General features: G+C 51.9%; 1 protein-coding gene across 1 annotated transcript in view; it reads left to right on the top strand.

Moving 5' to 3' along the window:
* The first annotated feature begins 649 nt into the window (after positions 1-649).
* Positions 650-21,832, top strand: part of ZSWIM5 (zinc finger SWIM-type containing 5) — an 80,916-nt gene continuing 59,733 nt past the window's right edge. Inside the window, exon 1 of the mRNA XM_072343560.1 lies at positions 650-1,646. Coding sequence (XP_072199661.1) covers positions 650-1,646 — 997 coding nt within the window. The remainder of the gene's footprint in view (positions 1,647-21,832) is intronic.

Below are 21,832 nucleotides of genomic sequence, written 5' to 3'. Positions count from 1 at the left end.
GAAATAGGGCTCAGCCCCACAAACAACCACCGCAAGGCATCGCTCCCCTTGCTTACAAAGCTAATTATTTTGTAAAGGAAGGTCTCTGCTCCTCCCTGGACATCAGATCCAGAGGGACGATGAGGGACAAATATCCCAGGTAACCGACCCTGCACTCCCAGCTGTGAAAGCAGCGTCAGGGAGGCATAGGAGCCTATGTGCGTTTTTCCCATAGTGAGGGGAAAGACACAGGGAAAGACAGCACTTGGTCAGGAACCCTCTTAACCTGGGATAAGGTGGGTGAGGACAGCTCGGGCTGTGCCCGCAGCCCCGTCCCTGCAAGCCTCAGCCTTCAGGGAACACCTCCTCCTGACCTCCGTCGGTCGCGGTGCGGCTCCTTCTCTGAAATGGAGCCGTGGGCGCTGCTGCAGTCCCTGCCGGGAGCTGGCTCCCTCTTTCCCAGCCCTGGGAAGAGGATCTTGGACTCCGAAGAATGACAGAGGGACGAAACGGACGTTTCCGAGATGCACTGTTCCCGAAGGGGCTGTCGCTTGGAACGTGACGGGACAAAAGATGTATGGGGAGAATATTTCGGGGGGATTCAAGGGATGATGTCCCACCGGCCACGGGAGCGACCCGCGCCGCTCTCGGTGAACGTCAACACGCAAAGATGCTGCAGGGGCGTGCGGGCCGCGCATGTGCCCCGCGAGCAGACCCAGCCGCCCAGGAAGGGCAAGGCGCTGCGTCCGCCCCGCCGCTGGCAGCGGCGCTTTCCCGGGCGGCGTGGGGCCCGGCGGGGCTGCGGGGGGCTGCGGAGGGACCCGCCCCGTCGGAGGGCGGCTCGGGGCCGGCGGGACCACCCCCTCCAGTCTCCACCCCCGGTTCCCCCTCGCCTCCTCCCCGTCTCTCCTCCCCTCGCCCGGCTCAGTCGGTCGCAGCCATGGCGGAGGGAGGAGAGGGAGAGGAGCTGCTCCGCCCGCCGCTGCCCGCCGGCGCCCCGGGCCCCAAGCGTCTGTGCTCCCGGACGTGCCCGGCGGGGGGCACCGGGGCCGCGCACCCCCGGCCCGGAGCGGCGGGGGCCGGCGCGGGGCCGGGCGCGGGGGGCAGCGGAGCCCCGGCGGCGTCGGCCGGCTGCTGCCCCGCGGCGGGGGCTGCGGCGGGGCCGGCGGGAGCGGCGGCGTCGGGGGCGGCGGCGGCTGCGGCGTCGGGGGGCGGCGGCGGGGCGGGGGGCAGCCTGCTGCAGCCGGAGTCGCTGCTGGACGCGGCGGCCAAGCGGGTGGCGGGGAGCTGGGCCTTCGAGAGGGTGGAGGGCCGCTTCCAGCGCATCCCGGAGCCCGTCCAACGCCGCATCGTGTATTGGAGCTTCCCCCGCAGCGAGCGCCAGATCTGCATGTACTCCAGCTTCCAGCCCGGCCGCGCCGCCGCCGGCACCGCCTCTCCCTCCGCCGCCTCCGGCTCCGGCGCGGCCGTCACCGGGGGGGGACCCGCGGGCACCGCCGCCCCCGCTGCGGGCGCTACGGCCGGAGAGGAGAGCCCCGCCGCCGGGCCCCCGCCGCCCCCGTCCGGCGCCCCGGCCGCCCCCTCCGCCCCTCACGGCGAAGGGCTGCCCTTCCGCCGCGGCATCCGCCTGCTGGAGAGCGGCGCGGTGGACAACGTGCTGCAAGTGGGTGAGTGCCCCCCCCCCCCCCTCAACCCCCGCTCCTCCTCCCGCATCGCCCCGCGAGCGGCTCAGCCTTTTGTCTGCTTGTTGTTGGACGGGGAAGTCCTCCCCCCGCTCCCCCGTGGGGGAACGACGCGCTTTGCCCCACCCCCCGCGTGTGTCCCACGACCCCGTGTCCCCCCCTCCCCCCCACGCGCGGTGCCCCGGGGGTGGGAACGCGATGCGGGGACGGTGGCATTGTGCTCCGCGTCCTCGTATTTAGTGGTGGGGGGTTGGGGGAGGTGTCTTTTGTGTCCGCTTGCGGAGGGGGTGCCGCTCCGTTGTCCCCCATCCTTCCTCCAGTCGCCGTCCCCGCCGTGTCCCTGCGCCAAGGGGACCGAAACGCGGCGTTTGGCACAAAACAATCCGCTCCCGGTTGTTAGCGATGCGCCTTCCCATTCCGGTGACATGACGCTGGGATTTGTTTGGCAAATGCGGGATGTAAATCCATCCCGGATGGTGCGGAGGGGGGGGGGGGGGGGGGGGGGGTTGGGGATCGTGGTGGGGCCGCGCTGCTTTGAAGAGCCCCTCTCTTCCTTTTGGGGGGGGGGGGGGGGGTAAAAAAAAATCCCATTGGGTGCAGTTTACGTTCAAAAGAGCTTTATCAAAACATTTTCCAGTTGAGACACGAAAATAGAAAGCAGCGGAAGAATTCTGCTCCACCTCGGAGGAGACGTGGGGAGAATTCACGGAGCACAAAAGGGTTTTCTCCGAGGATAGAATTATACCCTTCGCTTGGGTTTATTTTGGTTTTTTGGTTTTTTTTTTTTTGGTTGGTCGGTGTTTTTTCTTTCGGTGAATTAATATTTTCGAAGGGCTGCGTTCAGATGATTAATTGTGCCGAGGCTGCTTGGAACGCTCGGATACGGCAAAAAAAAACCACACATACACACACACAAAAGGATTTTCTTTAGAAGGAGAGGAGCTGCTCCGGGAACTTAACAATTGCCAAGGGCAGAAAAAAAGGATCCGGGCAGAGGATGGGCAGAGTCACGGCGGAGCGCTGCCCGGGTTGGGATGGCACCGCCGGGGAGGTCGCCGCCAACCGGGGCACAAAGGAATGTCTTTATTTTGGCTGCGACCGGCATTTTTTTTGTGCTCGTTTCTGGGAGTGCTGGCGCTGTGCGTGACCCCGGTGGGCGGTGGGGTCAGGCAGGGTGGCCGCGTCCTCGTGGGGCGTCTATGGGGGTTTTCTGTGGGGGCTGCGGGGGGCCGCGAGGCCGTCTCTCCCTCCCCCCTCCCCCCTCCTGGGGAGGTCCCTGCGCGCAGCCCGGGATGCGGCTGGAGGGGATGTGCGGGAGCTGCGGTCGCCTGGCGGCTGTGTGCGCGTTTGGGATGGAGACGGGGACTCTTGTCGGCGGACGTGGGAACCATTACGCCCTGGGAATGCGGCCCGGTGCTCTCAGCGCTCCATTGCGGCTGCCGTCCCCCCCGACGCTCCCGGAACGGACGGCCCCGAGAGCGCGGCGTCACGACCTGAGGTTTGCCGGCCCGCAATAGGGATCAGATGTTTGCGCCGGCTCCGCTCTGTGACTCAGAGCCGTGAAAAACCCAGAATTGCGCGGACGTGAAATTCCTCTGCTCTGTGGTCGGAAAGTCTCTGGGACGCATCTCCGAGCCGGGGGGGAGGTGGCTGAGATCGGCCTTCCTGGGGGCTACGGCGGTGCTGCCACGGCTGTCCCTCTATGCGGCTCTGGGAAGGGTGCGTGTGCCGCGTTAGCCACCAGTTAATTCCTTTATGCTGAGTAAAACTTAAGCCCTCGTCTCACTGGAGTCATTACTGTGAGATATATATATATATATATATCCCTGCCCAAAGAAAGATCTTGGATGTTGAACACAGGCATCTTTGTCTTCCTCAAAACTGCTGTATTATGATGGGTACAGATCCTGGCTTTGTGTGTGTGTGGTGTGTGGGGTGGCTCCCCCCCCCCCCCCCCCTTTAATTTTTAGACAAATGACAAAAGCATGCAGGAAAGGAATGCAGAAATGCCAGGCTTAATATAAAGCATGCGGCTGCGCTGCATGCCGGGAATCCTAAAGGATACAAAACCTTTAACGGTGGCGGTTAATTTTTAACAAGTTCCCTGGCATAAATATTTATGAACAAAAGTTTTACACCATTATCTCTGGGGTTCATGGAGAGAGAAAAGACCTTTGGTGGATTTTGACAGTGGGCCATTATTCCGGCATAACAAATCCACGCTCCCAGCCGGCGCTTCCTAATATAGTAGAATGCGGCGTGCCCTTGAGCCGTGGCGGCTGCGTATGGGTGGGCGAGGGGCTGGGGGGGCCCGGGGGGAGCTCTGCTCTCTGTATGGCTGTGGTGGTTATGATGGGAGCATCGGTGCTCAGTGAGGTGGGTGCGATGCCCCTGTGATGTGCTGGGGGTGAGGAGTGTGCTTTTTGGAGCCGTTCCCTCCCCGCTCTCAGCTTTTGGGAGGGGTAGCTGATGTATGAGGCGCTTACTAATTAATTCATTGCTTTTTAGGTGTTTATTTTATCCTACCACGTGGCTTTGAAATACTCCAGACCGCATGAAAGGGGTTGGCAGGGCTTCACCCATCCCATCTCGATGAGTGTTTTGCATATATATTGTGCTCTTTACATTTCTAATTATTTTTTGTTAATTGGCCTAATTACTACAGCGGATTGTTGGGCATTAAATCTTACAGTTTGTTTATAGCTGCTCCCTCGTAGGTGAGGTATTGCTTGAGCACAGCCTGAGCTGTATTACAGAAAGGGCAGTGCAGGAGGATGGAAAACAGCAGAGGTTCCTGCAGGGAGGGCTGGGGATGCTCGGACAGCTGGAATTGTAAATTGGTGTTGGGTTCTGTTGGAGTGGGTTTATTTGTTTGGCTTTGAAGCGTATAAATGGACCCTCTGGAGCTGGGGTGTCCCTTCTACCTTCAGGCAAAAGGATGCTAGGCTGGGGGAAGGGTGAGGATGTAGAAGGTGAGAAAGGAAATATTTGGTTGTGGCTTTGAAGAGTAAACAGGTCTGAGGTGTTCTTTGGGAGGAGGGTGTGGGATGTGGGGCAGGAGCTTACCTGTGCCAGGCAGGGGCTGTCTGCTGGTACAGGAGACCTGGATTTTGGCCACGCAGAGGAGGTGTCTTATAGGTGATATTTAGCTGTGCTGAGCACGTGTCTGTCTGCTGTGTTCCTGAAGCTTAGCATGAGGGAGCACACCTTGCTGTCGCTGGGCGCTCGCTGTGGTGTGGGTGCTCTGAGGCTGTTCCTTCTGACCTCGGATCCAACTTTGGGCAGGCTTTGTGAGCTGCCTCCTCCCACGGCCCCACTCAGCTGAGCACAGCAGCAGTGTTGGGGAAGGCCCAGTAGTGCCTTGCAGGGATCACAGCACAACATGCGTGGATGCCGAGGGGGAGAGCATCTCCCTCTGTGTGTGTGCATTGTTCAGTGCTGAGTGTTCACAGCACAGCAGCATTTCACTCCTAAAGGATTTCCCAGCGCTGCACTGTAAGAGCATTGGCTTTTTGTCTCAAGCTCTTACGGCTTAGGATTTTGTGCAGGATTGGGGTTAGCCCTGCTAAAATGCTGCGGTTCCGGTAATGCACCAAGTAATGAAATGGTGTGTTCTGGGCACACGCTGCCAGTTGGGTTTTTTTTTCCCCCACTTTATTTATTTATTTTGCTGGCTTTGTTCAAAACAAAGCCCCAGATGTGCTTAGGAGGTGATGTGCTGGGATGCCAGCTTCTGGGCTGCATGGCAATGCATCAGCCTGGCTGTTGACGCCTGGAGATGGGCAGTGCTGCTGCCTTGTCCCTGTGTCCTGCTTGGGTATCTCTGCAGGGACAGGATGGCTGCTTCCCCTGTGAGCCCAGGCCTTCGTCCTGCTGGGACACCAGTGACAGCCACCACTGCTGCTCTCCCCATTGAATCCCCACTGCTCAGCTCAGCTCCCTTGATGAAGATGAGAGCCCTGTCAGGGGAGTGGCAGAGCAACAAATGGGTCCCTGAGATAAACACTATTTGCATGAGTGAGTGACAGTGGCTTTGGATGTCAAGTTAAAAGCAGCAGATCTGGAGGATGAGAAATTAATATATATACTTTTTGTCTCCCGTTTGCTGGTTCTCATCGCTTCCGATTTTCTTTCTGATGACAAGGAATGGTTTAATTTTTGTTTAGAGCCGGTCATGTTTATTTTGGTAGCAGTTCACCCTCTGCTCTGCGTACAGAAGCTTTCTCTTGAAAGCACTGAAACTATATTAAAAGTGCTTTTGGCTGTCATCTTTTATTTCGCTTCTCCTCCGTTCTTTTCCCAAAGCTGGGCTGTTGCTGTAGCCGATCCCCCAGCACTGTCTGGCAGCGTTTTCCCTGCGGTGCTCTGTCTAAACTGGAAAGAAAAACGGGCAGCAATGGCAGGATTTGGATTTCTCTGGCTTTTTGTGCTCGCGTCCCATTGAAGCCCGAGCAGCTGCCCCGGCCCGCACTGCTTTATCCTTTGGAGGCAGCGTCCCGTTCCCTTTGCTCAGAGCTGCCCTGGGCTCCACCAGCGACCTGCAGAGCCGTGGGGTTTCCGTGCTGAAATGTCCCGGCGGCGCTTGGACCGCAGTTGGGAAAATGCAGGGTGAGCGTCGAGCATCTGTCGGCAAAGGGGGAGGAAAGCAACCCCCTCCCTTCCTTATTTTCTCCCAATTGTCCTTGCGTGGTGTGGCGTCGGCTATTATGGGTTTGTAAAATGGAACTATATGTGACCTTTTTATCTTACAAGAAATAGGTTAAGCCATTTTTAAAGAAAGTGGTGGAGTCAGCAGTGCTGCCGGAGGAGCCGCTTTCGCATGGTTGATGGGCTGTGAAGCCGCTCAATGGACTTTGGTTCCAGAGACAATATCTGTTTAAATTAATCTTTGTCAGATACATGCCACCGCAGACAATTCAAATTCCATTTGCTTTCTGATCTCATAACAAAAAAGCACCTTACACTGGTTCCTTTATCGTAAAATTAACTTTTGTCTGTGTGTCCTGGAAACAGGGGTGGCATAAAATCTAGTTAAAAGGCTTCTCTTATTGGAGGATTCGGGTTCTTTGTACCAGGCGGGCTTTTTTTTTTTTTCCCCCTTTTTTTTCTTTTTTTTCTTTTTTTTTTTTCTTTTTTCTTTTTTTTTTTTTTTTTTTTTCCTGTGTGCATTTAAAAAGAAGAAGAGTGTTTGAGATGGATTAGAGAGAATGCCAGCAGATGGACTGATTCTGTTGTTGCTGCTGGCAACCATCTAAGCAGCCATTTTGAACAATGCTGATACCGGGGTACTGATAACACAAAGATGAGGATGGGATAAATATCCAGCCAGTCCCTCGCTCCCCGCCTGCTCCTCCTCCCTCCCTTTCACACGCAGGCTGCAGCCCTGTTATTAGAGGCTGATTGTTTCCAGAGGAATACTTCATCCATCCTCGAGCTGCTGCTGTTCCTCGCGCCTTGCTTTGCCTCCTGCTTGGAGGAAGCTTGGGCAGAGCTGCCCCTCCCAGCAGGGCCATGTGTCTTGGCAGTGGTCCTGATGCTGGGCTCCTTTCCTTGTTGCTCCTTTCAGTGCCCTGATGGGTTGCTTGCTCCTTCCTATAGGAGTGGCCACAATTTCCTTCCTTCCTCATTCCTGTTTTCAGTGCTGAACTGGGAGGTGTGATGGCATTTGGTGGGGTTTTGGGAGGTGCACCGTGATCTAAATGAGCCTGGGATCTCAGGTAGCCCTGTGCTCTCTATTTTGGTGTGTGGCTGCAAGCAGAGGGCATCTCTTTGCACATCTACTGGTCTTCCCTTCTTCTGCTCCCACCACCTGCTGGCTTCTGGGTGCCTGGGCCCTGTTTAGGACCCAGGTGTTCTCCTCTTGGAGGACCTTATGGTCTGTAGTGACACACGGCACAGGCTGCCCAGGGAAGTGGTGGAGTCATGGTCCATGGAGGTGTTCAGGGTGAGGGTGGATGTGGCCCTGTGGGATGTGGTTAGTGGGCATGGTGGGGGTGGGATGATGGTTGCACTGGAAGATCTTAGAGATCTTTTCCAACCTTCATGATTCTGCGTTTGCATTGCTGGATTTCTAGCTCTGGAGTTGGTGGCCTTATTTCTTTCTGTTTTGTTTCCCATCTCCAGGTAAATAATACTCCCATGGATCAAGAAACCCCCAGCAACCTTCATCTTTTTTTGTTTTGCTAGGAAAAAAATTGCTTTGTGTTTTACAGGAGGAGTCAGGCTGGGATGAAGGGCTTGTCCCCAGGCCCCCAAGGTAGTGCTGCCATTTAGTCTGCAGCAACCCCTCTGCAGCAGTTTTGCCATCTGTGAGCATGATGAGACCCATCGTGGGGGCTGCAAAGCAGGCATGGTGACAGGGTGCAGCATTTGTGCTGCTGCCACTGAGTCCTGGTGAATGTCTTCGGGTTGGGGAATCGCACCCAAGTGCCAAACCGAAGGTCTTCATCCCATTTCTGGAGCTGATTTGCAGAGCACGGGCTGAAACTCCTGCCTGCTTGCACTGCAGCATCCCTCAGACCTTGGTATGGTTGCTGTTCCTTCCTTCCTTCCTTCCTTCCACCATCCACACATCTCAGAGAGATCTGCATGTACGTGTACACAGTTCTCTAATTATACACAGTAGATGAAACTTTGCAGTAAAGTAACAGATGTAAGAATTAAAAAAGGAGTCGGGCAAGTGTTTTACAGTTTCCTTTTTTAATTTGGCCCCTCGGTCTGCTGCATTTCTGTTGCGCTTTGAGGCAAATGTTACCTTTCGTTTCTTTTCTGCTGCTACAAAGTCTCTTCTCCCTCTCGAGTCTCTCCTCTTTAAGCTTCTCTTATTTGATCCATAAATTGTGGACGAGACATACTTGACACAGTTACTAAAATAAGGGGCATCTGGCCTGAAGGTTGAAAAATCAGGCTGTAGGATTTGCTTCTGAAGTGCTATTCTGTGTTTTTGGGAAGTTGCTGAGTTGGGCTGAGCTCTGTGAAGAGTTGCGCTGAGAGAGAGAGATGGTCTCAGCAGGCTGGCTGTGTCTGAGGTCAGCCGGCATCGTTAGCAGATGCTTTTAGCAGTTTAAGGCACGGTGGGGTTGCCAAGTGCTGATTGCAAGGAGCTGATTTGGTTGGAGCTGTGCTGGAAGGGCTCTGCTGGCTGGCCTGGTCCGTTCCACCACCTCTGCTGCATGGAGAGCCAGCCTGGGGGCTGCGGTGCCGAGAAGAGCTCTGAGTGCTGGAACTCAGTAGATGGCACAGCAACGTGCACTGCCTGCCATGCTCAGGCTGTCTCCATCTTTTACATTTCACTTGATGCGTGTTACCTACGTTTGCTCTGTCCCACAAGATAAGTCATGTTTGTCAGCTCAGCCCTCGTCAGGTGTCCTTGCTGGAAGCTGTTTTGAGGTCTAGGAGACACTCAGGTGCTGGCATACGAAGCTGCTCTTTCTTACCACTCTCAGGGGGAACCTTATTGCTCTCTTCAATGCCCTGAAAGGAGGTTGTGGTGAGGTGGGAGTCAGCCTCTTCTCCTGGGTAACAGCAACAGGATGAAAGGTGACAGCTTTGAGTTGCCCTAGAAGAGGTTCATGTTGGACGTTAGGAGCAATTTGTTCTCCCAAAGAGCAGTGATGTGCTGGCACAGCTGCCCAGGGAGCCGGTGGGGTCACCATCCCTGGAGGTGTTCCAGAACTGTGGGGATGTGGCACTGAGGGATGTGGTCAGTGGGCATGGTGGGACTGGGTGACCTTAGAGGTCTTTTCCAGCCTTAATGGTTCTGTGTGCAAGCAGCCCATATCTCGTGTTCAACGAGGTGACTTGGTGTGAAAGGTTTGCATGCCCTGTGCCTTTCTGGAGCTGGAGGTGTCTCACAGTGTGCTGCTGTAGAATGGGAGATTGTGTGCTTGCTGGAAGCGTGTTAGAAAAGATGCTGTGCTTGCTGGGAAAGAGAGAGAGAGCAGAGGAAATTTGCTGTGTTGCCTTTGTGATAAAGATCTCTGCATTGTGATAAAAATCTGTTGCTACTTAGACCCTGTAAAATCTTAATATCTCACAGAAACTGGGCAGGATGAAGATGAATTGTCAGATGTTCTTAACTGTGGTTCAGATCCTCAACTTTCTCTGTAGAAAAAGCAGGTGGTTGATGTGGGGGAATGAGTTGATGGGAATTGCCTGAGTTTGAGGGGGATGCTTGAAAGCACTGTTGTTTTAAGCAGGGTGAGCTTCTGCATGCAAGGGACTCTTCCTGAAAGACCAGAGCTTCACAATTCTTTTGCACTTGAATAATGCATGTGCAGTGAGGCTTGGGGAAAAGATACCAAGCCAAATGAAGGCAGTGCAGGGGATCACCGTCGTGTTGCATGGGGGAATCTGTTCCTGGACTAACAGCGGGGTCCAGTGCTGTGTGTTCCCTCTGCTGACATCACTGCTGGTGCAGCATGGCACCCGTGATGCTTTGCAGAAGGGCTTAGCGAGCGAGGCTGCTTCTCACGTGGAAATGCTGTCTGCTGGAGAGCATCCTGAAAATGAGACTGATGCTTTCGCAGGGCGATCATTTGCTCTCTGTTCTCACCAGTCGATGCAGAGCATCAGTGAGGCTTTCCCTTTCGGTGCTGCCTGCTTGCCTGATTCTTGGCTGCTTTCTGGTGGCTCCTGGCTTCACGCTCAGCCTGTGGTTCAAACGCTGTGGGAAGTGCTGATGTCTGAGGCTTGTTTTTCCCCCACCCATCCCCACACCCACACGCTGGTCAGCCACTCTTAAGGTTTCCTGGACTGTGAGGTTTGATGAACCGTTAACCTAAAAATGCCCTGAGCGGGAAGAAATATTTCCAAGGTCCAAAAGCCCTGCGGAGCCTCTGAAGTGGGATTGGGAGCTGTGGTTTGCCTGGGTGGCTTTCCTTGCTTCTGGCTCTGCTGAGGGCTTCGTGGCCACCAGGGCGTGCCTGGGCTCCTGCAGAGATGGGAAGGCAGCCCTCCTGGCCTCATCAGCCCTCTGAGCAGATGTCCTCTTGGCGTGAGGCTCGGCAGGTTTGAGACAGGATGTCCCTGTGCTTCAGAGAGCTGAAAGCACTGGAATCAGTAACAGACTGGGAACGTCTGCATCCAACTCTGAATTCCTGGGGAAGAGGATTTGGCAGTCACAGGCTGTATCAGTGGGTAGGCTCGGCATTGCTGGAGGAGGGCAGCACCTTTGTATGCTCACAGTCTCTGCTGGGAGCGTGTTGAGCCTGGGTTTAATGGGGCAGTGTGGTCGTGCAGCCCTGACTGAGGGATACCACTGCCCTCCTTGCCCAGTGCTTCTGGGAAGGGGTTGTTGCCTTGGGGGAAAAGCAGCTATATTTAAAAGGTGGTGACTGTCTGTTGACTCAACCAGCGGCGGTTTTGCCACAGCTGTGATGTGGTGATGGAGTGGAGCTGTGGTGCTGTGGGAATGGGAGTCCTAGCTGTCCCATTCCTTATGGTGTTCCTATGGAGATTTTGGGGGGTGGGGGGGGAAGGGGATGGTACTTCTGCACTCTGTGTTGGTGCTCAAAGCTCCAGACTGGCACCGACAATGGTGTAATGAAAAAAAAAATATGCATATGGCATCAGATTTCCTTTTTTCCCCCCTAACTTTTCCCTTCCCCATCATGATGCCCTCAGCAATTTGACTTTGCTAAATATTTTAACGCTTTTCTAATTGCAACCTCGGTTAAATTTCCCCTGCTAATATTTGAACAGGGTCAGTGTTCTGGAGGAGGAGGCATCTGTCTGAAGGGCTCTCACTGGTGTCTCATCCCTCCTTGTTTGAGGTGCCTGAGGTCATTAGCTGAGTAACAGCCCTGTGAAGCCTAGCATCCCTATTGTAGCATCCCTATGGGGGATGCTTGCTATAAAACTGAAGGGCTTGGTCTTCCTGGAGCTCCTCCTGTGCCATTTTACTGCAAAGCCTGGCTGTGATGGAGGAGTTTGCAGCTTACGGAGGCTGTCCCATGGGCTGTGCTGGATAAAGCTTCCGGTAGCTCTGGTCTGTGAGATGCCTTCTGCCCAACCCCAGCTTGAATAGGGTTTTTGGGTTTGGGGGGACGGAGGCATGCTGCTGTTATCAGAAAGTTGGGTGAAAGGTTCTCCTTGGAGCTCAGGAGAATGAATTTATTGTTTAAAAGGGTAACTTGGGGTGAGAAAGACTAAGAGAAGCAGGCTAATCTTGCAATTTAAATACATTTAAAGATTCCTTCTGTTCGAGTTTGCTTCCTATCCTTGATCAGAAGGAAATGCTGTTAGCTACAGAATGGAATAAATCGAGGGCACCCTTATCTGTGCAAGATAAATTACTATTGTTTAGGGAAGACACTCCAGGGATTGAAGAATTTAATTAAATACACAGGGATTATGAATATGCATGTAAATTAGACAATCTAGATATGACATGGCTACAACTGCAGGGAATTGTTCGAACTTAAAAGTGTAATCATTCTTTTTATCAGGACGTGGGGATGGGTAACAAATGAGAAGATTCCCGTTGCCATTTGCCACCGACTTGGCTGGTCTCAGGTCATTAAGCACTGGGAATTACCTGCTGTGGATGGGCCCTGATGAGCCTGTGGGGATGGTGCTTTTTGCTACCTGGGCCCTAATGAGGCACTGCAGCAGCTGGTGGAAGAATGAGGCTGGGTGAGGGGCTGCTGCTCTGGGGGCCCGGATAAGGGCTTGGGGTGCAGTGTGCCTTCAGGTGGTGCTTGCTGTCATGGGACTGTGCAGGGGGGAAGGAGCATCCTCTGCAAAGGGCTCAGGAAGGTGCTTGGTGCGGTAGTTTTAAAGCATCTCCCTAAAAATGGAGGGTGGGGGAGATGGTTAGCAAGTGGAAATATTGATTGGTCAGGTTTGGGGTGTGTTCCTATTCCGCATCATTGTGTTCCATGGTTTTGGTTTGTGGCTCCCAGAGGCATCATCTAATGACAACGCAGGGAAATGTTTCCCTTTTTCCCTGTGATTCCTTTGTTTGGCTTCACCTCCATCCATTCCGTTTCGTCGTTCTGCCTGAATCATTTTTCTCTGTAGTTTGAGTCCAGGATGAAGAAAGAAACTGTTACAGATCATCCACCCTATGAATGCAGGGAGACAAGGACGTGATCCCGCGTCCGACTTGACCCATCACAAACCATGGAAGACATTGCTTTTTGTCAGAGAAAAATATCATGTTGGGAGTGTGTCTGTGCGGGTGTGCAAGTGCACAGAGATGGGTTAGAACGTTTGTAATAAAGTATTTCTAATAAAAATTTAATGTCCTCAAGACAGTGTTATGGTAGCTCATTACTATTAAAGGTCATTTGAAGAGTATTGATCCTAAATGTTACAGCCGAGTGTAAACTTTGAGTGTTACAGTTATTAATGTATATTTATGATCCATGGGATAGGCGTAGAAGGAAAATGGGGATATAAATGCTGTGGTGAGCTCATTTGTTCCAGAATTGCCAAAGCTGAGTTCACGCAGCTCACCTCAACTTCAAGTGCATCTTTCTTTGTGTTCCGCAGGGTGAGGTGCTTAACGCTGCTGGGTGGTTATGATGGAGGTACATCAGGGAGCGGTGTTTGATATTGGGAACGCCGAGGGCTGAGCTCAGTGTGTGCCCACCCTGCCGGTGTAACCAGGAGCTGAGAGGAGCACACGTCTGCTCCGAGCCTAATGAGGAGGTGATGCCACCAAAAAGCAATTATGGTTTGGTTTTCTTTTTATTAAATTAATTAAAAATGTGAAGGTTGGGTACTGAGAGGGCAGGTGGTGCCGTGTTTGTGTTTTTAGTGCGCTGTAATGCACCGATGTTTGCACATCTGAGGCAGAAGGGCTGAAATCACCGTGAATTTTAAGGTACTCTTTGTGTTTAAAAACAACCAAAACCAAGGGACAAAAACCTGCGGTGGCAGGAGGAAGATAAACGGTGCTTGTGATATTTCAAAGTCACATTAATCTTTTCTTTTTCTTTCTTTTTTTTTTTCCTTTTTCCTTTTAATGTATGACTTTCTCCAGGGAAATTGTCTCCTCATTGACTGCGGCGGATTAATGTGCACAGATCAGCTCCCGCATTATTTCCCTGTTTTGACAGGGCGCTGATTTCTGTCTGCGCGTCCCTTTCTGCCAAGATTGCAGCCCAAGCTCTCCAAGTTTGGAAGAGCTCCATGCTGGGAAGTGGCAAGGAATGGGAAGCATTCACAGCGCTGTGAGTGCCGGGGCTGTGGGTTTGGTGGTGTGGGCGGTGGGATTTGTGCTGCAGGTCATCCCGTATGGCGGCAGCAATGGTGACGTTAATGGTGACGTGGCTGCTTGCCTCCCGGTGAGGATCTGGCGTTTGGGTATCCAGTAGCAGGAAGGAGCTGCCTTTGGGTATGCTTGCTGCTTTTGGACATACCCTTCCAAAGATCCTGCTGTGCTTTGGGCCTGTTGGTGTCAGCATGTGTATTTTTGTAAATGGAAGTTAAACACACGTTTTTCTGGTGAGCTTTGGTGAAGTCGTCTCGAACAAAAGAAGTGACAGCAGAGCTGGGTCTGGCCAAGCTGTGTGAATGGGCCGTGTAATGACAGATTTGGCCTTCTTCTTTTTTCCCCCCCGTGGGGAGTATCTCTGGGCATGTTGTTGCATTTCTGATGATCGCTGCATCCTGTTTTTAATGGTTTGTCTAGACGGTGCTGACACAACTATGAAAATAGTTTGGTGACCTAGTCTAGAATTAGTGAGCGTAAAGAAATCAAACATAGCTTCTGATGTTTGCAATCAGTTTGAATGACTACACTGTAGCAAACCTTAAGAGAGAGGCAGATTTGGAGTTTCTCCAAAGAGCAAGTCATGAGCAGAACACATCCAAATAAATCCATGCAGTAAATACACAATGGGAAGAGAAAATGCCTGAAGGAAGATTGGCCACCGCTTTGTTTGGGGACTGTGTGTAAGCCTGGAGCTTCCCTTCGTTTGGGCCAGAGTTGTTCTGGGAAGCTTGTAACCTGGGCTCTAAACTTTGTGGGATGCTGTGCCCTGTGTTTGGAGAAGCTTCATCAGCGTAGAAATCACGTGTTCCTTGCTAACGTCAGCTGTGTTATTGATGGTGCCTTAGGAAGTGGTAGGCTGTGGGAACCATGGAGCTTCCTGTCAGCTGGCTTAGAAATAACTGGCACGTCAGTGCTGGGCACTCCTGGCATTGACATTGTGCTGGACTTCCACTCAGGTCTTATGAGACCAGTTCCTACAGCATTTGAAGCTCTCCTGGTGAGTGTGTGCCATGACTGCTCCTGGGTACTTCAAAATCACACAGGTCTCCTGAGCTTGTAGGCAAGGATGTAAACACAGCTGAGAGGGAGCTGTCTGGTACGCTGCCATCAAATGGGTTTTGTTCTGCGTGGCACTTCCAGGTGTGTGACAGCAGGACTGTGCCCTGCAGACCTCCCATTCAGTGCAGGGAAGGGAAGAGGCTTTCAGGAGCGTGAGCAAAGGAGGAAGAGGGTGGGATGAGAAGGGAGTTTTACTTGCTATGGGGCAAACGGGTGTTTCTTCATGAGACCACTGTAAAATAGGGAGCTGGAAAGATGTCCCAGGCTAATATTGACAGGAAATAGCCAATGATTAGAGTCATAGAATTGTTTATACTGGTAAAGACATTCAACGTCAACCTGACCTTGAATCGCATCACTGAGCCAGGCATGGCACTGGTGGGGGGGGCTTTAGGGATTTGAGCAGCCTTCTGAAAGCACCAGGCATTTCTGCTGCAGGTGGCAGGCGTTGCTTGGGGTTGGTGCTGGTCCTACATCACACCAAGGCGGGGGAGTCAGCATCCAGCACCTGCTGCTTGGATATCTGGTGGTGGCATGGCGGCTGTCAGTGCACTCCACACTTTGCAAAGGCATCATTCGCCATAACCAAAGGGAACTGGTTGTGATGTTCCCAGCCTGGCAGGGAGCCTGGCCGGCCAGTACGCTGCTGGTGGAGGAGGTGTTTCATGACTGTCATTAGTTATGTGCTTGAAGGAGGAAGAAACAAATCTCGGCTGAATTGGAAACCTTGTGAAAAGGTCACGCTTTGGAAAAGCTGTGCATTTTAAGACTGCTCAGCTCTGCAAAGCTGCCTTTGAACTGGAAGTGTAGGAGTTTAACACCCTTGCTACAGCTCTGAGAGTGTATTAAGCCCACGAGACAGGAGCTGGATCTGGCACGAGGTTAACTCTTTCAGGGCCCATGGCCTTGGGATGGCATTTGTGGGCTGCTGGCTACCTGGCCATGCGGCAGTGGGGCTGGGCTCAGCGTGTTCCTGGTGGGCCCATGCTTTGTGCCGGGGCATAACAGTCTGCCCATGTTAGTCATTTAGCTCTGTGTAAGTTATTCCTGGCCCCTCTGCTTATTTCTTTCACTTGGACTGTTCTAACACCTGCTTCTTTGCTGTCCCTCAAATCACCTGTGTCCCAGTGTGCCAGCGCAGTCTTTGCCTTGTCATCTCTGCCGTGACAAGATTAAGATCCACTCACCCCAATGAACATTGATAGTGAAATTGCTGTTTATCATCTGGCCTGCTATTAACATAGGTAAAATCCCATCATTACAGGCTATTAGTTTGAGATTGTAGGTGCTAATGGCCTCGTTCAGCAGCATGCTAGGCATTTGCAAAATCCGCTGATGTGCAAGAATTGATTGCTATCGATCAGTCCCTGAGCATGGGCTGAATGTTTTGAAGAGGCTCAAAATACTGCTTACAGGGCAGCCAGCCCCCTGCTGTCCTTTGCAGCTCACAGGTAAGGAGCCCCCCCTGCCCACCCCCCAAGTCAGGAGCTGAGGGCAGCAGGCATACACCGAGGGGATGGGGCTGCCCCAAATCCCCTGGGTTGCCATTCCTTGTAGTTAGAGTGCAATGTAAGCTGGACAGGTTCAGGGAGAGGAAGGCACTCTGCATCTCCTCTGCTTGAGAGTCTTGGATCCCTTCAGTGCGGTCGCATTAGGATGGAGTTGATAAAAGGGGGGAAAAGGAAAGCAAGAAGGGAAGAATGGACAAAACAGTGCTGAGACCATCCAGCTCTTGGGGGCTTTGACCATCCATTTGGTAGGTTGTGTTGTGTCCCCCGTGTCTCTGAAGCTGCTGCACTTTGTACCTTTTCAGTAGTACCGAACTCACAAGTGGCATCCATGTTGACATTCCTGCAGGTTAGAGACACTTCTATTACACCTGCAGATGAGGTGTATGTGAGGTCCTGCTGAAATGGAACAGGAGATGCTGAATAGGACCTTATGCTCCCTATGTAGCTTAATGGCTTATGGTGTTAGCAGGAGCTCGGGGCATTGGGAAGGGTGCAAGCACGGGTGCCTAAGGTCAACACTGACTTAAAACCAGGAGGAGAAAAAAGCAGGAGCATGGATGGAGTCCAAGGAAGTTTGACCTTTCCTCATCTCTGCTCACATCTGAGCATTGGGCACCACGTCCAGAGGGACCTCCAACTCCTGTATTGGGCTGATGTATTTTTATTAGATTGTGTCTACCTGGCTGGGTTCCTGCTGGCATAAGGAATTATTCTGAAGAGTCAGCTGGGCCACCTAAGCACCAATCTCACTACTCTTTCCATCTAGCATAGATTTTTCCATTATACATTTTCACTCCTTCATTATTGGTAGTAGCTCCTATCCTTTCCTGCATCCTTGTGGGTGAGGTGGGGAGCAGATCTGGGGAAAGGCAAGGTGAAATGCATTGCATGCTGAAAACCACGAGGTGCACCCAGTCTCTCTGTATGAGACTGGGAACACGAGGGCCAACCAGCATTGGGTGAGGGCTTCCATTGGCTGGCTCTCCATCTCTGTGGTGGGGTTGGGCAAGGCTTCTTCGTGCCCAGAAGTCACCTGTTGGTGGCCTGCTGGAAGCCGATGCGCAGTGCTCCACGGTTCAGACATCGGCTGGGGAAAGTGCTGATGCAGGCTGCCGCGTCTGCAACGCGCCGCTGCCATCTGCCTCCCTGACGGAGCTGAAGCCGCTGCTTTTTTTAACCTGAGTTTGCTGAGTCTTGGCTAATTAGCTGCCTTTGGAATTTGTGACGTAGGAAAAAAATGCCTGCTAAGTTTGGGATGGAGTGGGGGTGCTGGGGCGCTGCACAGGCACAGGTTTTATTTGCTTTTTAAGTCTAGTTTTGAGCTAAAACACAGATACGCTGTAGTCTGATTTGCTTGATTGCTAAATTTAAACTCTGATGGCATTGCTGTTTCTAAATGCAGTGAAAGTAGAAGTTTCTCTTGCTTGTGACCTTACCCTGTGCGATCCTTCAGTGCCTTTCTGTAGGGGAAAGCAGCTGCACGATGTGCCTCTGTCTGGTCTGCAGGATGGCAGTGAGCTGGTGGAGCCCTGGAGTGTGCTGGTCTGGAGCAACTTGGCAGCTGGATGGGGGTGGGTGGCTGTGCATGGGGATGCTCGTCTTCATGGTGGGCCCCATGAGCAGGCTGGGGACCTGCCCCTTTCCTCCTTCCCTTTGCTGGGGAAGCAGTTGGGCATGCTGGGGTCTTGTGACTGGGGAGGGAGTGTGGGTGAGCAGCGAGGACACAGGTATGTGGTATTTTAGTCCAGAGAAGGACAAGATGAATCCCAACAAAGATGGCTCAGGGTGTTTGGGCTCAGAAGACTACTTTCGTCTGGATGACCAATGTGGGCTCAAGGACCCATTTCAGCTCCATTTAGTGGTCATGCCCTGTAATCTTCAATCGGAACCAATGGTTTGGGCTGCACTTAGGATGTTTCTAGGTAGGCTAAGAAATGTCCTGTCTGTAGAATGGGTTCACCGTTCACTTTTGTATTTGCTATTTGCCCCAGGTTACACTGAACAGCATGCTCAAGTAGCCTTCATTGCTTTGGGAAGACATCAGCATGTGAGGTCTGTCTGGCACTTCAAACAAGTACATTTATTTCAAAGTGAGCAGGCTTTTGATCTTTGGGGCTGAGTTACCTGCTTGGACCCAGAACACTTCTTGCTGCACTTTCCCTTTTCTCTAGACTGCTGCTGCTGGTGGGCAGGAGGGCCCTTCAGATAGGGAAGGCGAATTGAATGAGTTTTCTTTAGGTCTGGGCCTTCCATCAGCTCTAAACACACTGCCAAAAATTCATCCACTGTTATCTTAACATAAATCTTCAGCTCGTAAACTGGAGTGGCAGTTAGATGGTGCCTGGGCAGCTAACTATTAAGAGGCCAAGCAGAGCTGAGGTTTCACCCTTGCTAACTGAGTAGTGGACACGCTAGCCGAGATGCATCCAGACATCCCATAGTAGCTAAAATAACTCAGCTCTTCTCCATTTTGTCTATCAGGAGAGGGCCTTGTGTACTCAGGGAGGTAACCTGGAGCCGACTTCCTTGGGAGAGCTGGCTGAATGCTGCCTATTTGTAGCTGGGTTCTTGCTGTTGCAGCACTCAGGCAGAGGACAAGGTGCTCTGCCCCACTTAAAGCTGGAGAAGGGGAGATGAGAGGAACACTTTCTTTAGAGAACTGTCTTTAGAGAACTGTCCTATGTTTTCACTAATTGCATTTCCTAAGGGTTCTCTTTCTCTTTCTTTTTTTTATTTCCCTTCTTCTTTTAAATCTCCTTCTGCCTATCTCTGAACAACTCGATCCATTTGGGAATGCTCTGTGAATGTTTGTCCTTCTGACTCCCTGCCCTTTGGCATCAGTCTTTGGGTTCCCTGCTGAGTCTCTCTAGCTGTCATGACTCTGCATTGCAATGAGATCTGTTTTGATGATGTCCCTGCTTGCCTGGCATCCCAGGAGCTCAGGGAATGGCAGAACCTGGCCGTTTGCTTTCCTTAGCACTTGCCTCTTTGCTGAAGTGAATCTCCTGCTAGCAGCGTGGTGCAGGATGAATTGCTGGGCATGGCGGAGCTCAGTGCCCTGCTGCTTTGGGAGGGCACCTTGCTGAAATTAATGGGGGTTATCAGGGCTTGGAGTGCAGTAGAAAATGGGCTCCTTTCTGATTTAATGCTCATTTGATGTTCAAATGTGTATTATTAATTGCAGCAACCAAAGAGTGGGGGGTGAGGGGGGGTTCTCTGCTCCCTGGTATTTGGATGTTTGTGCTGTTGGGATTAATTCCTTCGCACAGGCGGAGCATTGCCTCCTTGTATGTGTCCAAGCTGCTTTCTTCCCTGTCTGGTGAGTAGATGGGATGAGGAGGCAGCCTGTTCCCCACAATCTGTAATCAATGGGTTTCACTCTGGAATTACGCCCTGTGCCATTTGATAAAGAAAGAGCTGACACAATTGCTAAATGAAGTATTAGTCTCTTGCTGTTCTTGAGATCTTGCCTATAATTGTGCAACCTTGCTGTGACACATTAATTTGAGCAAAATCTGCACCAAGCAGGAATATTTCAAGGCAAGTAGCTGCAAATGCCTCCAACATCAGCCCTCTGCAGTACCCATTAGCTTGGCCTGTCAACCGTTGAGGAATGGAATAACAGAGGAATGCAATCACATCTTGCTGATTGCATTTCTGTAAAATCATAGAATGGCTTCGGTTTGAGGAGACTTTAAAGATCATCCAGTCCCAACCTGCTGCCATGGGCTGGGTGTCCCCACCAGTTCAGGCTGTCCAGGCCCCATCCAGCCTGGCCTTGGTCATCTCCAGGGATGGGGCATCCACAGCTCTATGGGCAGCTGTGCCAGGGCCTCGCTGCCCTCTGATTTAAACATCTCTTCCTGTCCCAGTGGGTCTCGGGCTCTGGTCCAAGGGTGTAGGGTTTAGAGGATTACCCAAAAGCATTTCAGAATTAGTTGTGGTAGGAAAATTCAGCCAGTAGTCAGGAAGCTTATGTTCATCTCGTGGGGTTTTATTCCTTCTGGGAAAGGATGTTTTGCAAATAGTAACAGGTTGAAGGTATGTTCTCATCTCTTGAGCTTACCATGGTGTCAGACCAAGCTTGGTCATGCAGGGCATAGCTCCACTGTGTTGCTTAATGGCTTGATGTCACTAAAAGGGATTGCTGCCAGTGAGACGTGCCTCTCCTGCTCTTCAGCATAGATGTGGAGCTACAAGGAGCTGAGTTCTTGGGGGTGGCTTGTGGGGAGCCTCAACAGGTTGGGTTGGGCCCATGGTGATTGCTTGCTTCAAGAAAGGTGGCAAAGCCTTTATGGGAATGGAGTAGAGAAGATACTGGCTCCTTGTTTCCAGGCATCGGGTTCTTCCCTTTCTCAGGGTGCCAGAAGCTTGGCTTTCTGCTCGTAATGGTTAATTCTGCTGTAAAAATCACGTTCTCGGTCACTTGGGAATCGTGCTGCAGAAACATCTCCAAAATAATAAATGGCTTTCAAACTCTGAAAGAGCAAGTATTATAGATTACACTTCCCCCCACTTTCTTCTTTGTCTAAACCAAATTCATATTGGAGAACTTAAAAAAAAATAATAATACTAAGTCTAATCTCCCTGAAACATAAAACCATTGATCTTTCCTGTGGGGCCTCATGAATGTGTTTCATTTTTGCAGCGTGGCTGTCATCTTGAAGATCTGTGATTAAAGTGAGGTCTTTTTTCCCCCCTCAAAACCCATTTTCATCTGATAGTGAAGCTGTGGTGAAGTCTTGAATTGGTGCAACATTTGCAGCAACTTTATTATTAGGAGGCAGAGATTACTAGTTCTCGTTTGCCACTGAGTTGCTAGCTACTTCACCATCAGTGCTCTTCGTAATGTCTGACTGTGATGTCCTGGGGGTGGGAAGAAGGAAAGAAGCACTTCTGGGGATGAAATATGCCAGGCTTGGTTGCATATAAATAATTTTCTTCTAAAGCCCATCCATACAAAATCAATTTCTGAGCTATTTCAGGCTATGAGAAAGCATGCTGTTCTGCAGAGATGTAGATCATGTGTCCTAACACTCAGCTAATGTCTTCTTTCCTGGTGATTTGGTTCCTGTGAGGACGCATCCTCAAGCCAATTTAGGTGCTGGAATGAAAAGTCAGTGGAGAGAGAGGCTCTGCCTGTGTGTGATGCTGAATTTCCTGAAGAGTAAGTGGAGGTTCACTGGCAAGCAGGGCAGACAGGACTCGGTTAAATTGATCGTAGTGATCCGTAAACGTCACCTTGCCTGCCAGGTATTTACATAAGTAGAAATCAGAGTAAATATTTGTCTAAGGATAGACCCTACCATTATGCCAGGTGATGTGCAGACTTAGGAAGAGCGGGTGTCGCCTTCCAGTGTCACCTCCACGGTGTCAGT

Source organism: Excalfactoria chinensis, chromosome 8 (assembly GCF_039878825.1).
Source record: "Excalfactoria chinensis isolate bCotChi1 chromosome 8, bCotChi1.hap2, whole genome shotgun sequence".
In the NCBI taxonomy this organism is placed as follows: domain Eukaryota; kingdom Metazoa; phylum Chordata; class Aves; order Galliformes; family Phasianidae; genus Excalfactoria; species Excalfactoria chinensis.
The sequence above is the reverse complement of the archived record's forward strand: the minus strand, read 5'-3'. Positions and strand labels throughout refer to the sequence as shown.